The 17,175-nt window shown below is 42.1% G+C and overlaps 1 protein-coding gene across 2 annotated transcripts in view; it reads right to left on the bottom strand.

The window, feature by feature from the left end:
• MCTS1 (MCTS1 re-initiation and release factor) overlaps nt 1-17,175 on the bottom strand; it is a 66,648-nt gene that overhangs the window by 31,151 nt on the left and 18,322 nt on the right. The window contains exons 2-4 of one of the 2 annotated variants that reach the window (XM_081081182.1): nt 11,367-11,453; nt 10,483-10,550; nt 2,885-3,240 (exon numbers count right to left, since the gene is read on the bottom strand). In XM_081081182.1, coding sequence (XP_080937308.1) covers nt 2,885-2,964 — 80 coding nt within the window. In that variant the 5' untranslated portion in view covers nt 2,965-3,240; nt 10,483-10,550; nt 11,367-11,453. The remainder of the gene's footprint in view (nt 1-2,884; nt 3,241-10,482; nt 10,551-11,366; nt 11,454-17,175) is intronic. The other variant, XM_081081181.1, reaches the window with a different exon arrangement.

Here is a 17,175-nt window from a genome sequence, read left to right as displayed (position 1 = left end):
CTATCTAATAATAGACAAACATGGTAATTGATTGTACCTTCCCTACGCCTCCCATTGGCTAATCAGCGCAATATGCAAATTAACCACCAACAAAGATGGTGGCTAATTTGCATAATGAAGGCAGGGCGGGACAGCACAGCCGCCAGCACGAGCTGCCATCCAGGCCACAGGCCGGCCCCAGAAGCCCCAGAAGCTGCCCAGAAGCCAGTGATGGGGGGAGATGGTGGGCAGAGCCAGCAATCGGAGGGGTCTGGGGGTCCCCTGCCCAGGCCTGATGCCTCTGGCTAAGGTGTCAGGCCTGGGTGGGGGGCGAAGCCTGTGATCAGGGAGGTCTGGGGGTTCCCTGCCCAGGCCTGATGCCTCAGGCCAAGGTGTCAGGCCTGGGAGAGGGGCTGATCTGGCGATTGGAGGGTGATGGGGGTCGACGCCTCTGGCCAAGGCGTCAGGCCTGGGCGAGGGGCCGATATGGCAATCGGAGGGAGATGGGGGTCCCCTGCCCAGGTCTGACACCTCTGGCTGAGGCATCAGGCCTGGACAAGGGGCCGATCCAGTGATCGAAGGGTGATGGGGGTCAACGCCTCTGGCCGAGGTGTCAGGCCTGGGTGAGGGCGGAGCCGGTGATTGGGGGGAGATGGGGGTCCCCTGCCCAGGCCTGAAGCCTAGGCTAGAGGCGTCAGGCCTGGGCGGGGAGCAGAGCCAGCAATCGGAGGGGTCTGGGGGTCCCCTGCCCAGGCATCAGGCCTGGGTGAGGGACCGATCCTGTGATCGAAGGGTGATGGGGGTCGACGCCTCTGGCAGAGGCATCAGGCCTGGGCCAGGGTGGAGCCAGAAATGGGAGGGAGATGGGGGTCCCCTGCCCAGGCCTGATGCCTCTCAGGCCTGGGGTGGGGGTGGGGGTCCAAGCCGGCGATTGGTGTGAACTACAGAGGAAACACCTTTTCTGACCGCTCATTGGCTAAGCTCCCTGTATGCCACTGGTAATATTCTTAGTAACTTGGGTAATAAGAATCCAAGAAGGTGATATAGGGTTTTTTCCACCTCACTCCTGGAGAATAAAAGGAAGGTCCGCTGCTGGATGGGCTAAGAAATGTCATATCCTGCCCTAGCTGGTTTGGCTCAGTGGATAATGCCTTGGCCTGCCGATGGCAGGGTCTGGGTTCAATTCTGACCAAGGGCATGTACCTAGGTTGCAGGCTCCTCCCTGGCCGGGACCCAGGTCAGGGCTCATGCAGGAGGCAACCAATCAAAGTGTTCCTCTCACTTTGATGTTTCTCTCTGTCTTTCCCTTTCTCTTCCACATTCTCTAAAAATCAATGGAAACATATCCTCAGGTGAGGATAAAAAAAATAATAAAGAAACTATTATTATATGAAAGACACATCTTGAAAATGCCTAAAGAAAGTTGTCATTTTTTCATGGTGAAGGGACTGGAGTCCGTGTTGTTTAAAAAACCTTGCTGGCTGCGGTGACTGGCAGTGGCTGCAGCAGCAGGCTGATGGGGCTGGTGCCTTCCCCTGATCATTCTGGTCACCTCCCACAAAGGGAGGCCAGACTGTGGCTTAGGCCCTATCTCCAAGGGGAGCAGGGAGCGGGCCTAAGCCGTCACTAGGACATCCCCTGAGGGCTCCCAGTATGTGAGAGGGGGCAGGCTGGGCTGAGGGACACACATACCCCCAGTGCACGAATTTCGTGCACCAGGCCCCTAGTAGTTAATAACTGGTAATAGTTTTGTGTGTATCCTTCCAGAAATTTTATTGGCATATTTACATATATATTGTACATATGCATAAGAAACATAAATGGAATCATACTGCATATGCTATTTTGCTTTTTCACTTTATGAGTGCAATATATGCTGGAGATTTTTCCATGTCAGATAATATAGACAGACTAACTTCACTGCTTTTGATGGCTATAGGGAATTTTATAGTATATACCATAATTTATTTAACTAATCCTCTTCTGATAGTCATTTAGGCACCTACAAGAAGACTGAATGGTAGGATGAGTCACAGAACCCCAATGTTCCTCAGACCTTCTACTGGCCTGCCACTATCAGGGATCAGGGCCCTATGCTCTAACACCTATCTTAACCTCAAAAGTCCACAACTGCAACAATGGGAGGTCAATAGGGACCCCATACACAGGCTTGTCCTGGCAGAAATCAAGAATAAACTTATACACTGGGACTAAAATCACACCATCCTCAAGGTTTTTACCCACTTTCAACAATGATCAAGAGGGGCTCAGGCATATCCTGTCCTTCTCTTTGTCCACACTCCCTCCCTTGATACCTAACCTCAAAGCTTTGAATATGCCAATGATACCCACATTTATATTTCCAGCCTAGATTTCTCCTTTGAACTCCAGACTCTATATCCAACTGCCTACCTGACTTCTCTGCTTGGATATCTAAAGGATATTTCAATTCATGTTCAAAACTGTACTTCGAGATTCTCTCCATTTCAGACCCTGCCCAACACATCAAGTCCCCAAACCTATTTTACCCACAGTCTTCAGTTATTGACAACTCCATCCTTTCATGTTTTCATCCTTTCATGTGGGAATTTTCTTAATTCCTCTCTTTCATATTCCACACTCAAGGCATTGGCAAATCCTATTGACTCTTCAAAATATATAAAAAAAATTTGACCACTTCTAATGACCTTCACAGCTACCTTCCTGGTTCAAGTCATCATCATCTCTCTTTTTTTTCATTTAAATTCTTTATTGTTTAAAGTATTACACATGTCTCCTTTTCCCCCCATTGACCTCTCCCTGGCTTCTCCCATCCCCAGCACATGCCCTCACCCCCCTACTGTCTGTGTCCATTGGTTATGCTTATATGCATGCATGCAAGTCCTTTAGTTGATCTCTTACCCACCTCCCCTCCTCCTCTGCCTTCCCTCTGAGGTTTGACAGGCTGTTTGATGCTTCTATGTCTCCGGCTCTATTTTTGTTCATCAGTTTATGTTGTTCATTGGTATATTCCACAAATGAGTGAGATCATGGAGTATTTATCTTTCACTGACTGGCTTATTTCGCTTAGCATAATGCTCTCTGGGTCTATCCATGCTGTTGCAAATGTTAAGAGTTCTTTGTTTTTTTACAGCAGTGTAGTATTCCATTGTGTAGACGTAGTCATCATCATCTCTTGCCTGGATTATTTTAATAGCCTCCAAACTGGTCTTTTACTTCTTCCTTCCACCACAATTTATTCTTGACACATGCCAGGTTTTCCTATTAAAAATGAAAGGCAAATTAAAGTATCTTCTCTGCTCAAACCTTTCCAATGGCTCCCCATCTCAACCAGAGTAAAACCATTATCTGTAAAATAGCTTATATGGTTTTTAATTGGATTCCTATTATCTCTTTGACTCCCCCTCCTCTTCCTTCTCCTCCTCCTTCTCCCCTTCCTTGCCTTTTCTTAGTCTTCTCCAGTCACAGTGACCTCCTTGCTCTTTTTCTAACACCTTGGGCATACACATACCTTAGGATCATTACACTGGTTGTTCCTTCCTCTTGGAAAGCTCTACCCCAAATCTCCACATGACTACTTCCCTCACCTCCTTCAGGCCTCTGTTCAAATGGTACCTTTTCAATAAGGTATGTCTCTACTTTCCTCATTGAAAAATGCCAACTCCCCTCATGCCTTTATTCAATTCAAATTTTCCATAGCATACTATAAAATTTGTTTAGAAAGACAAATGTATGTATTAGAGAGAATGTGAGACACTGGAACCCTCATACTTGCTGGATGGAAAATAAAATGGTACAACCTCTTTGAAAAACAGTTTGGTACTTCTACATAATGTCAAACATAGAGTTACCGTATGATCCAGCAATTCCACTCCTCAGTATATACTCAAGAGAAATGAAAATATATGCTCATGAATGTTCATAACAGCATTATTCATAATTGCTAAAAAGTAGAAATGACCCAAATATCCTTAAACTGGTGAATTGATAAACAAATGTAGCATATCCATACAATGGAATATTATTTGGCCATAAAATAATTAAATACTAATACATGTTACAACATGGATGAGCCTTGAAAATACTAGGTAAAGTAAAGCAGCCACACACACACAAAAAAAACCCATATTGAGTGGGTCTATTTATATGGAATTTCCAGAATGGGTAAACATATAGAGGCAGAAAGTAGATTAGTGATTTCCAGGGTATAGGGAAAGGAGAGTACGTGATATGACAGCTAAGGAATAAAGTGTCTCTTTTGTGGATGATAAAAATGTTCTAAAATGAGAAAGAGGCAATGGTTGCACAACTCTGTGAATGTACTAAAACCATTGTACCGTATGCTTTCAAAGGGTGAATTTCACAGTATGCAAATTACTATCTGAAGAAAATAATTTATGTAAATTATATCTGAAGAAGCTGTTATCTAAGGGAATTTAACCGGGGAAAAAATATTGTGTTGATATTTTTGGCAGAGAAGCCAAGCCTCGCTGTGGCTGGACCAAAAGCCTGGGTCCCGGGTGCCAGAGGAAAACTGGTGCCGGCAGCCAGGGGAAGGAAGAAGGAAGGCCTAATGTGCAAATCTTCATGCAACGGGCTTCTAGTCATATATAATCAACCTTATTAAGTAGTGTATGTGTTATGAAGTTTTCTACATCCTTATGTATTCGCCTAATCTGTTGATTTATGAGAGAAATATTTTACGTCGAATATGCCCAAAAGTCCACCAGCAATCTTAATACCTATCTCTTGTCAAGTCTTTCTGAACTGTTTCAAACCTTTCCCACTTTCCCAAACTTCCACCACCCTCGCCTGTTCCATCACATCCTACTTTATACATAAAACAGAAGAAAAGATAGGATTGCTCTTATCTGCCTGCTAACAAACATACAACTTAAAAAAGTCTACCCCATTCCATTCCATTTAACTTTTCTTATTTGTATAGCTCTCCCTTTTTCTGAGACTAATCTCTCCACCTTACCTTTTTTTAAAATCCTCACCCGATGATATGCTTTTTAAATTGATTTTAGAGCAGAAGGGAGAGGGAGAGAGAAACACTAATGTAAGAGAGAAACATCTATTGGTTACCTCCCATACCCACCCCACCAAGGGATCCAACCTACAACCTGGGCATGTGCCTACACCAGGAATCAAACCCGCAACTTTTCCATGCATGGGATGAGCACACTAGCCAGGGCACTCCACCTGACTTTTGAATTCCATACCTTTCCACTTTCTCAGAAGCCTGGCCTTACTAATTTTCCCTTTTCTCTCTTAACTTAGTTCTCTCTCCTCTCTTTCTCTCTCTCTCCCCCCTGACCCCTCCCCAACCCTCCCCTTCTCTATCTATATGTCTCTCAAGAGGTGAAGTTTAATTCCCCTCTCCTTGAAACTGGGCTGGTTTTAGTGCCTTGCAGCTTCCACCTGGGCCTCTTGGAACACTCACTCTTGGACTCTTGAGATGCCATGTAACAAGTCTGCTTACCCAAAGTCTACCTTTCTGTGAGAAGACCCAAGCTAGCCAGGTGGAGATACTATCTAGAGAGAAAGATGCCCAACTATTCTAGTTCCTAGGCATTCAGGTCACCCCAACTGAGGGCCCAGACATCATGAAGCATAAATGAGCTGTCCTTGATATTCCTTATCTGAATTTCTGACCCAAATTAACATGAGACATCATGATGATGATGATGATGATGATGATGATGACAACGACGACGACGACGACGATGGTTTTAAGTCACTAAATTTTGGGATTGTGTGTTATACAGAAATAAATAATTGGAAGTTAAAAATGGCCTCATGTTGCTAAATGTAATAGACATGTTTGCATCCCTATGTATTTGACCTGTTAGCAGGTCTTGACACAATTAATCATTCTCTCTTCTTTTAATATGTTTTTTTAAAATTGATTTCAGAGAGAGGATGGGAGAGGGATAAAAATATCAATGATGACAGAGAATTATTGATTGACTGCCTCCTGCATGTGCCCTACTGGGGATTGAGTCTGCAACCTGAGCATGTGCCCTGACCGGAACGGAAGTGAGACCTCCTGGTTTATAGGTCGACACTCTAATCACACTGGCCAGGGCTGGGGATGTTTCATTTGCTCAGGTAACCTTTCTTGACCACTCCTACAGAGCACTCATTACAGTTGTAATTTTTGTGTATTCAAATAAATATTTGAATATTTGTCTCCCTGATTAGACTATAAGCTTCAGGCTGCAGACATCAAGGTTGGTTTGCTTGTTACTGTGCTCACAGTACCTAACTCAATGTGTGGCACATATTAGGTGCTAAAAATATATTTTTGGAGGAAAGTAGGGAAGAAGGAAGGAAAGGGAGGAGAGAAGGATGGAAGAGAAAAGGGGAAATAGGAGGGGGGACTCTCCCTCTCCCATGATAGGTTACTTGTAAATTTTTACTCTCCTTGTATTTCTTTTTTTTTTTATTGCTTATGTATTACAAAGGGTATTACATATGTGTCCATTTTATCCCCCCGCCCTAGACAGTCCCCTAGCCTCCCCTATCCCCCAGTGTCTTATGTCCATTGGTTATGCTTATATGCATGCATACAAGTCCTTTAGTTGATCTCTTACCGCCCTACCTCCTGCCCCCCAACCCTCGTCTCCTTGTATTTCTAATAGACTTTGCTTTATATATCTCTAATTCATATTGTTATGTGCATAAAGGTCCATGATTGTCATATATTCTTAGTTGAGTGCACCTTTTATCAATATTAAATATCCCTTTGTCTCTTTTAATATTTTAGCTCTGAATTCTATCTTTGTTTGATTCAAATGGTGCTCTTTTTTGCTAGCATTTAGACAACTCAGAATTTTACTGTTTCTTTGCTCACACTATTTCTTATATTCTACATGTTCTTCTTTTCAAGATTCATTTTTTTATTTTGCTGTAAAACCTACCTGAGTAATTCACAATGGTTCTGAATATATCTGCAATGTGCTCTGAATACGTAGAAAAATTAGAGTCTAAAAATCAGAGTTTTGTTCTGTGTATTATTTCCAACTCAGGGCCAATTACTCTATTTATTCATTTTGGTTCTTTTCTTTTATGTTGTAGATTTTCTCCAAATATTTCTGCTGATCCTTTGATGTCTATGCATGTTAGTGAATAAGGGACAAACACATCTGCAAAGATAGCTTTTCCTGAGTTTACTCTACAGTTATGTGTTCCTAGATGGCCCATCTCCTGAGCTGGAGGGCCTTGTGTAAGTAGGTTGCATGTGTTGACTTGTCAGCTTCACTTTGAAGTGGGTATGAAGGAGACAGAGACTGTTCCCCCTACTTCCTGCAAATTGCCAAAACAATTTTACTGTGGCAATGGAGGACTCCAGTGTATTTCTTCCTGGCCAATTCTTCAATCGATCAGAGGGGGGTTCCCACTACACCCGCTCTTTGTATTTATTCATTCTGAGATTTGATTTTCTCTAGTAATTTTCTCCTGCAGGCCTTGGACTTGACTACTCATCCTCTCTTATCAATATGATCATATCTGATTTCTATCCTCAAGGAATTCATCTCAATTTCTGAACTACTGATGGTACATTTTCCTTTAAAACCATTCTTGTTTTTTTGTGTGTTTTTTTGTTGTTGTTTTGTTTTTTGTTTTTTCCACTCTGATGCTTTAAGGGACTTGGGGAAGAGAAGATGGGAACAAAGTTACAAGCATTTATGCCGTCATCTTGATCTAATCTGACCAAAGTATTTGCTTATGTCAATTTGCCTGAGGCAAGGAGAGTGGCCAGGGCTCACTCTGAGAGGCAAGAGAAAAGGGCTCCTTCTGGTGATAGCTTCTGATCACCCAGGACTTCCAATAGAGGCCCATTTGGATTTAGAAATCTAGTATTTGCATAGCAATTCTTCTGAGAGAGCCAAGGCACCAACTAGCAGGCACCATCCTAGAGCAGAAAAATTGTGAAAGAAAAAGTGCCCCCTTGAGGTGAATTAATTAGAAAAAAGCACCCCTTTGGGTAGTCCAAGTATAAAAATTCTAGCTTTCCTCTGCTGACAGTGGCATCCTGTCATTAGCGATCAAGGCTTGTTGACTAGCAGAATACAGACTAGATTTAATCCTACCTCCAACACAAACACACACACACACACACACACACACACACACACACACAGGTTTCACTTTGAAGTGGGTATGAAGGAGACAGAGACTGTTCCCCCTGCTCCCTGCAAGTTGCCAAATATTCTACAGAACCATATATAGTAAACAATAGCCTCTGTCAATGCCAATTACAATGTCCAGAGATAAGACCTCCATACTCTGGGGCTTCTCCCAATTCCACACAAGCCTGAGAGGTCAGGTTCAAGCTCAGAAAAACTTTCCTTAAGTGAGCCCCCAATAAAAGCAGCTTTTTCTCCCTGCTATCTACCACCCCAAGAAATAGGCCTCTGACCTCCCTGAGCCCTTGCACAGCCAACATTACAGAGCAGCCCAGAAAACTCTGACTTTACAAACTAGGCCCTCCTTACTTCTAGTAGAGCCATTCTCAGCACCAAGAGGAAAGGTCTTTAATGCAAATGCCACTGATAGGCTGCTCAGAGACCATTAAACACCACCAGGTCTCTCCAAGAGTTGTGCTCAGAAACTAGGGACAAGGACTCTACCAACCTTCCTCTCCTGCCCCCACAATCTACCCCCACTCACCCAACCTGGGCCATCAGCATATCTACCAGAAGGAATTCTCTTGGCAAATCTACAGGAGACGATACATATAGATATACATATACATATATAGATGTAGATGTAGAAATATATGTGCCCTTCTCCAATACCATCTCCCAGAAATTAGCTATTATCAATGGTTTGCTGCATTGCTTTCTTGACTCGTTGCTAGGCTTACTATGAAATGTCATATGGTAAAGGACAAGAACCATATGATTTCACTCATACCCAGAATATAAAACAAAAAAGTAACAAATAAACAAATGTAACAAAACAAAAACAAGCTCATAGATACAAACAGAATGGTGGTTACCAGAGGGAAGGGGGGAGAGTGAAATGTATAAAGGGGATCAAATTTATATTAATGGATAGATTTTTGTTGGTAAGCAAACAATAGAGCATATAGGTACTGAGTTATAATGTGGTATACCTGAAATTTGTTATTAACTAATGTTACCTCAATAAAAAAATCATTAGTTAATAAAACCAGCAGCCATTCCTTATAAAAACTCAATGGAATAAAAGAGGACTTTCTCTCCTCTGCTCCCAGCGGCCAGAACCCAGGGGTAGAGTAGCCCTTGGCGGCCCGGGGGGCGGGCGGCCTTGCCTGTCCAGGTGCCGCACCAGGCACAAGCAAAAAAAAAAAAAAAAAAAAAAAGAAGAGGACTTTCTAAAGAGTATCAAAAAGCCATGAGCAAGCATCATAATCAAGTCGCTTCCCATGAAATTCACAAATAAGACACGGATGTCCTCCATAGTGTTCTGAAGGTTCTAAAATATAATGAACCAAGAAAATGAAATAAGCTGTATAAATCTAAAAGGAAGAAAGACAAAAAGAAGGGGAAAAGGGATAATTGTTTGCAGATGGTATGATTATATGCATTGAGAATCCAAGAAATGCAATGTAAAAACTATTAAAACTGAGAAGTCTATGTAGTGGACATCTACTGTTTTGGTTTGCCCAGCATTTCTTTCTCCCTGCTTCTGATAATAGCACTCTTCTTCCTTTGGAGGTCTACTCCTTACTCACTGTCCTGGTAGGATGGCCTATGAGATTGCCCTACTCCATTCCTTGTATACACACGTGCCTGGCTGGGCCCCTAACCCTGGATGAGTTACCCATAAAATCAAATTCTGCTGGACACAGTGGCAGCTCCAAGGGGAAGGCATGTGACCCAGGCCAGAGATATAAGATCTTTCTTAGAATATTCCAAATCAGAGGTAAAGAAGTAGCTTTCTCTTTTCTTTGGATCTTGAATCCTAAGAACAGTTGGTAGCCCTGTCTCTACTATTTGGAAGAATCTTAGAGAATGAGGCAATGCAAAAAAGAGAATCTGAGAATAGAAATGAAGAGATGCGTGAGAGCTAATACCATTTGAGTCTCTGGATCCTGGCCTGTCTGAGATTTGCCCTGTCCTTCCCAGTTAAAAAAAATGAATGAACTCCATTTTCTTCTTAAGCTTATTCAAGTTGGTTTTCTGTCACCTGCAAACAAGAGTCTGAACTGATACAAGCTGGATGTAAGATAAATATACCAAATCCCATAGCTTTCTTTTTTTTAAGTATTATAAAGGAGCTCCCTTTTGTTTTATTATTTTCCAACTTTTATTATAATAATTTTCAGACAGAAAAGTCTAAAGAATTTTACCATGAACACCAATATACCCACCACTTAGATTTTACAATTAACATTTTGTTATTATATACCAATAGCTTTCTTTTATTTTAGCAATAACAGAAATAGAAACAGGAAAAAAAATGTATCCCATTCACAATAGTGGAAAAAGATATGTGTGAAACACTAACCAGCACAGACAACTAAAGCTCTCATAAAATTCTGCTCTCGCTAGACAAAGGATCAGGAAAGGAGCAACCTAGAAAGACAGAAATTTTTAGATAACTGATTTACTGTAATCAACCACAATGGAAAAAATGTAGCCCCAGCTTCACCCACGCCAGGAATAGCCAAGTGGGAAGCCTAGACTCCAACCTTGGCAGGCTCTCATCCGCACCCCCATCCCCCAGTTCCCTCTGCCCTCCCCCCTCTGTGGAGACTAGGTGGGGAGTCTGAAACCCCGCCCCCTCCCCATTGGTGTGGTATCACAAAGGCAGGAGGGAGTCCCCAGCGGTGTCAGGTAAGAATTGGGCCAGTCTTTGTACAGAATAACCCAGACTTGGGGAAATGTATCTATTTCAGATCATTTGCGGTTTTTTGTTTGTTTGTTTTGTTTTTTCCTTTTAATGCCAACCAGGCCGCTGCTGGGCTAGTGGGGTTTCCCCTGAAGGGATTGGTCAAAGCTGCTGTCAATCATCCTTGAAATAATTAAATATACGTAGAATCCATGGGTAGAACTTCAGGTGAAGAAAGGTCACAAACGTTGCTATGGTGATTGCTGTTAACTAAAACTCTTCTTAGCCCTCGGGTTTCAGATTCGACTAGATACAGAACAGGACAACAACAAATCCTACTGATTCTCCTGGGACGGTGAGTTAACCCCCCATTGGAGATGGTAAAATTCAGGGAGGGTATTCTTTAGGAACTTTTTACCTGCTTTTGGCCAAGAGTCTAAGTGATGTCACATCTTTGGGCAATCTTAAATTACTCTTTATGTTATACTTCCTTTCATTATACCCAAAAATGTAGAATTCGCATATTAGAAGTAACTAATATGCTATTAGCCTTTACTCACCTGTGATATGGAGAATTTAGAGAAAAACATATTAGAGCCATAGTTATCTCACCACAGGAGGACCCTCAACAGCCACAGCACTATAGCCTGATGAAAAGACCAAAATAAAAGATAATGAGAGACTTGATTCAGATCACAAGTAAGATTATACTTTGGAAAACCCTCAAAATTAGCTGGAGGACACTTTGAAGGGAGATTATTTCTTTTTTATTTTATTTCTTAGCATTTAAGCCAGCAGGGGCTTAAGCCATCATAATATTGAAAAGGACATGTTATACTTCCAGTTAAGATGTTAGTCTGAACAAATGTGCTTTTCTCCCCAAATTAGCTTTAAATGAAAGAAGAAAAATATAAAAATAGAGCCTTAACCACAAGGGATAACAGAGAAGGGTGTGATTAACAGGCCAGAATTGTCGGGATTTTCTTGAAGGTATGAAACAAATAGGATAAAATTGATTGAGAAACCAGAGTTAATGAATCTGTGACATCATAATGATATGGGAGAGGGCTACTGTAAAAGTGAATTCTCTGTTTTCTAACATAGCGTCCCAAAGATAGACAATGTCACAGTCACCTGGATCAGAGGATGAGAATGATGATGAGGCCATTTTAGAAGATAATGGTGAGTCAATGAACTAATAAAACTTATAGTTAAGAGCACATTCCCTCCCCCAACGCAGCACATCCCTCACATAGCACATCCCTCACATAGCATGTCCCCCACATAGCACGTAAAATAAAATTTAAAAACAAAAAAAGAACAAAAAAACCCAAAAAACTTAGAGTTAAGTTCAAATAATTTTTAAGAATATGTCTAGGAAGCTTGAGTTAATTATTAAGAAGTTATTCCTAAGAAGATAAAGCATAATGAAACCATCAATAGAAAATTAATAGCAAGGTGGAAATAAATTTCCCAAGAGAGATTGTTATTAGGTAATGGTGGTCAAGAGGGCACTTCTGCTTTTGCTTTCCTGTGGTTGTTTTATAGTGAGAATGAATTTGTGTAATATTTTGGCAAAAAAAAAAACCACTTTAAAGTTTGGTAGTATTAAGTGTTGCTAATGGTGGGTGCAATCAGCAGTCATTCTGAAAGTGGGAGTGTATGCACAACATTTCTGAAGAGTAATATGGCAATCTATCAAAATTTTAAATATACCTTCCCCTTGACACAATACTACTTCTCCAAATAAATCCTCAAAACTACTTTTACACATTCACACACATCTATGTTACAGGATATTTACTGCTACATAATTGTCATAGCAAAAAAATTTGGAAATAACCAAATATACAAAAACTAGAGGCCCAGTGCACAAAATTCATACACGGGTAGGATCCCTAGGCCTGGCCAGTGATCAGGGCAGATCTGAGCCTTCTGGCTGCCCGCTGGGGCCTTCCTTTGTTCCGTACCGCCCCCTGGTGGTCAACGCACATCATAGCGAGAGATCAAACTCCCAGTCTCCCGAACTCCCGAGGGGACACTTTGCATATTAGTCTTTTATATATATAGACTAGGGGCCCGGTGCATGAAGATTTGTGCATGGGGGTTGGGTCCCTCAGCCCAACCTGCACCCTCTCCAATCTGGGAGCCCTCAGGGGAGCCCTCTCCAATCTGGGAGTTTCTGTCTGTATTTGCAATCATGTGAGCAAATTGTCTGAGACCCCAACCCAGTCTGGTTTGATGCTCACAGAATAGTAGTCTTTTTTATATTCTTTGCTCCATTGGTGGAGATTTCCTAGAAGTTGCAGGATATCTTCCTTTTAATTTTTCCTCGACATTCTGACTTCACTTATGTCTGTCACATTTGCTTTTCCTCCATCCCCCACCCGCAACAGTAACTGGCTCCAGGCTCACTTTGCTCTAGTGCAGCCGTGGGCAAACTACGGCCTGCGGGCCGGATCCGGCCCGTTTGAAATGAATAAAACTAAAAAAAAAAAAGACCGTACCCTTTTATGTAATGATGTTTACTTTGAATTTATATTAGTTCACACAAACACTCCATCCATGCTTTTGTTCCGGCCCTCCAGTCCAGTTTAAGAATCCATTGTGGCCCTCGAGTCAAAAAGTTTGCCCACCCCTGCTCTAGTGTCTAGGAGATCCCACAATGCGTCTGCCACCAGAACTACGATTCCCAGCATTCCTGGAGCTCCCCGCACTCTTGGTTTATTCGCTGTCCCACCCCGCCCCGCCCCCTGGCTGCTCTGCACGTGCACACTAACCACAGGCCTGCCATAGTGACATGGAGGGCATTCCTGCCCCGCCCCCGGCCACTCCAGGCCTATGTGTGGGCCTACAGGCTCAGAGCGGCCTGAATCCCGAGGACGCCCATCCCTGGGACCCAGGCTGCTTGGCGGCGGTGTGCATGCAAGCAGCCACCCTGCCCCCAGCTGCTCCGCGCCTGCATATGTAAATTAACCCGCCATCTTTGTTGGGTTAATTTGCATACTCACTCTTGATTGGCTGGTGAGTATAGCAGAGGGATGGTCAATTTACATGTTTCTATTTTATTTATATACTAGAGGCCCAGTGCACGAATTCATGCACAGGTGGGGTCCGGCCGGCCCGGCCCCAATCAGGGCAGATTGGGCTGGGCCTGTAGGGAGGAGGAGATGGTGGGATATTGGCTGGCCAGCCTGTCTTGATTGGGGCCCAATCAGGGCCAGGCTGGCTGGGAGGAGGGGCAGTGGGTGATTGGCCAGTGGGCCCTGCCCCTGATTGCATTTGGGGGACCAATTGGGGGTGGGGCTGTGGGCCGTTGGCCAGCTGGCCCTGCCCCGAATGGGGTGGGGGTTGCTGTCCGGGGGCCAGCGGCCTGGGGGAGGAGCCATGGGTGGTTGGCCAGCCAGCCCTGCCCCTGATTGGGGTGGGGGGGCTGATCTGGGGTGGGTCTAGGTGGGGGAGGGGCTGCAGGAGGTTGGCTGGCTGGCCCCATCCCCTTTTGGGGTGGGGAAGGCAATCAGAGGCAGGGCTGGCCAGGGGGAGGGGCTGCAGGCTGATCAGGGTGGTGGGGGCCCATAGGGGGTGGGGCCGGCTGGGGAGAGGGGCTTTGGGAGGTTGGCCAGCTGGCCCCACCCCATGATCGGGCTGGTTCGCTGGCCACAGTGGGCATCATAGCAACTGGTCATCCCATTACGGCACTATGGTCGCTGGCTTTTTATATATATAGATATATAGATATGGGAGTGGTTTAAAAAATGTAGAATATGTTTACTACAAAATAGTATGCATCCCTTAAACAGAATGATATAGATCTCTATGTACTATCATAGAAAGATCTCTAATGTATATTATGGGCTTTTTTCAAAGTACATTAAGTTTTAAAAGAAAATTGTAAGCCCAAAGTAGAAGGAATGAAATAATAAAGATCAGAGTGGAAACAAATGATATAGAAACTAAAAAAATAATAATAATACAAAAGATCAACGAAACCAAGAGCTGGTTCTTTGAAAAGATAAACAAGATTAATAAACCTTTAGCCAGATTCATCAAGAAAAAAAGACGGAGGACCCAAATAAATAAATCAGAAATGAAAGAGGCAAAGTAATAACTGACATCACAGAAATACAAAGTATTGTAAAAGAATATCATTAAAAGCAATAGGCCAACAAATTGGACAACCTGGGCAAAATGGACAAATTCCTAGAAACATACAATCTTCTAAAACTCAATTAAGAAGAATAAGAAAACTGAATAGACTGATAACTAATTAAATTGAAGCAGTAGTCTAAAAAAATAAAAAATAAAAATCTTCTAGCAAACAAAAGTCCTAGATCTGGTGGCTTCACAGGTGAGTTTTACCAAACATTCAAAGAACTACCACCTACACTCCTCAAACTATCAAAAAAAAAAAATTCAAGAAGGAACACTTTCAAGCTCTTCCCATGAGGCCAGCATTATGCTAATTTCAAAACTAGATAAACTACAACAAAAGAAAATTATAGGCCAATATCCCTGATGAACATAGGTACTAAAATACTCAACAAAATATTAGCAAATCTGATCCAGCAATACATTAAAAAGATCATATACCACGACCAAATGGGATTTATTCTAGGGATGTAAGGCTGGTACAATATTCACAAAACAAAAAATGTGATACATCACATAAACAAAATGAAGACTAAAAATCACATGATCCTATAAACAGACACAGAAAAAGCATTCAACAAAATCCAGCACCCAATTATGATAAAAGTGGGAATAAGGATCAGACCTCAACATAATAAAGGCCATATATGACAAACCTACAGCCAACATCATACTCAATGGGCAAAAACTAAAAGTGTTCCCCTTAAGATCAGGAACATGACAGGGATGTCTGCATTCACCACTCTTATTCAACATGGCACTGCAAGTCCTAGCCACAGCAATCAGACAAGAAGAAGAAATAAAAAGCATCCAATTGGCAAGAAGGAAGTAAAACTGTCATCATTTATAGATGACATGATATTGTACATAGAAAACCCTAAAGACTCCACCAAAAATGGTACTAGGTCTAATAAACAAATTTGGCAAAGTAGCAGGATACAAAATTAATATTCAAAAATTGATAACATTTCTATGCACCAATAATGAACTATCAGAAAAAGAAATTAAGAAAACTACCTACTTACCATTGCAACAAAAAATAAGATACCTAGGAATAAACCTAATCAAGGAGGTAAAAGACCTATATTCTGAAAACTATAGGACATTAGAAAAATAAATAGAAGAATATACAAACAAGTGGAAGTATAAACTATGTTCCTGGATACGAAGAATTAATATCATTAAAATGTCCATAATAGCCCTAGCTGGTTTGGCTCACTGGATAGTGCATCAGCCTGGGGACTGAAGAGTCCCAGGTTTGATTCCGGTCAAGGGCATGTACTTTGGTTGCAGGCACATCCCCAGTAGGGGGTGTGCAGGAGGCAGCTGATCGATGCTTCTCTCTCATCAATGTTTCTAACTCTCTATCCCTCTTCCTTCCTCTCTGTAAAAGATCAATAAAATATACTTAAAAATAAATGTCCATAATACCCAAAGCAAATTATAGAATCAACACAATCCCTATTAAAATACTGACAGTTGCCAAAACCGGTTTGGCTCAGTGGATAGAGCGTCAGCCTGCTGACTGAAAGGTCCCAGGTTCCATTCCGGTCAAGGGCATGTACCTGGGTTGCGGGCACATCCCCAGTAGGAGATGTGCAGGAGGCGGCTGATCGATGTTTCTCTCTCATCGATGTTTCTAACTCTCTATCTCTCTCCCTTCCTCTCTGTAAAAAATCAATAAAATATATTTTAAAAAATAATAATAAAATAAAATACTGACAGCATATTTCACAGAACTAAAACAAATATTCCAAAACTTTATTTGGAACCAAAAAAGACCCTGAATAGCCTCAGAAATATTGATATAGAAGAACAAAATTGGAGGGATCATAATACCGGATATTAAACTACACTACAAAGCCATTGTAATCAAAACAGCTTGGTACTGGCACAAAAACAGATGTATACATCAATAGAACAGAATAGAGAGCCCAGAAATCAACCCACACCATTATGGCCAATTAATATTTGACAAAGAAGGCAAGAACATACAACGGAGTTAAGACAGTCTCTGCAATAAATTGTCTTGGGAAAACTGGAAAGGAGTGTGCAAAAAAAATGAAACTAGAATACCAACTTACACCATACACAAGAATAAACTCAAAATGGATAAAAGACTTAAATATAAGTCATGAAACCACAAAAATCCTAAAATAAAATAGGCAGTAAAATCTCAGACATCTCACATAGCAGTATTTTATTTGTTTATTTATTTAT

Source organism: Myotis nattereri, assembly GCF_964212035.1.
Source record: "Myotis nattereri genome assembly, chromosome: X".
Taxonomy (NCBI): Eukaryota; Metazoa; Chordata; class Mammalia; order Chiroptera; family Vespertilionidae; genus Myotis; species Myotis nattereri.
Note: the sequence above shows the minus strand (reverse complement) of the source record. Positions and strands in the feature narration are given on the sequence as shown.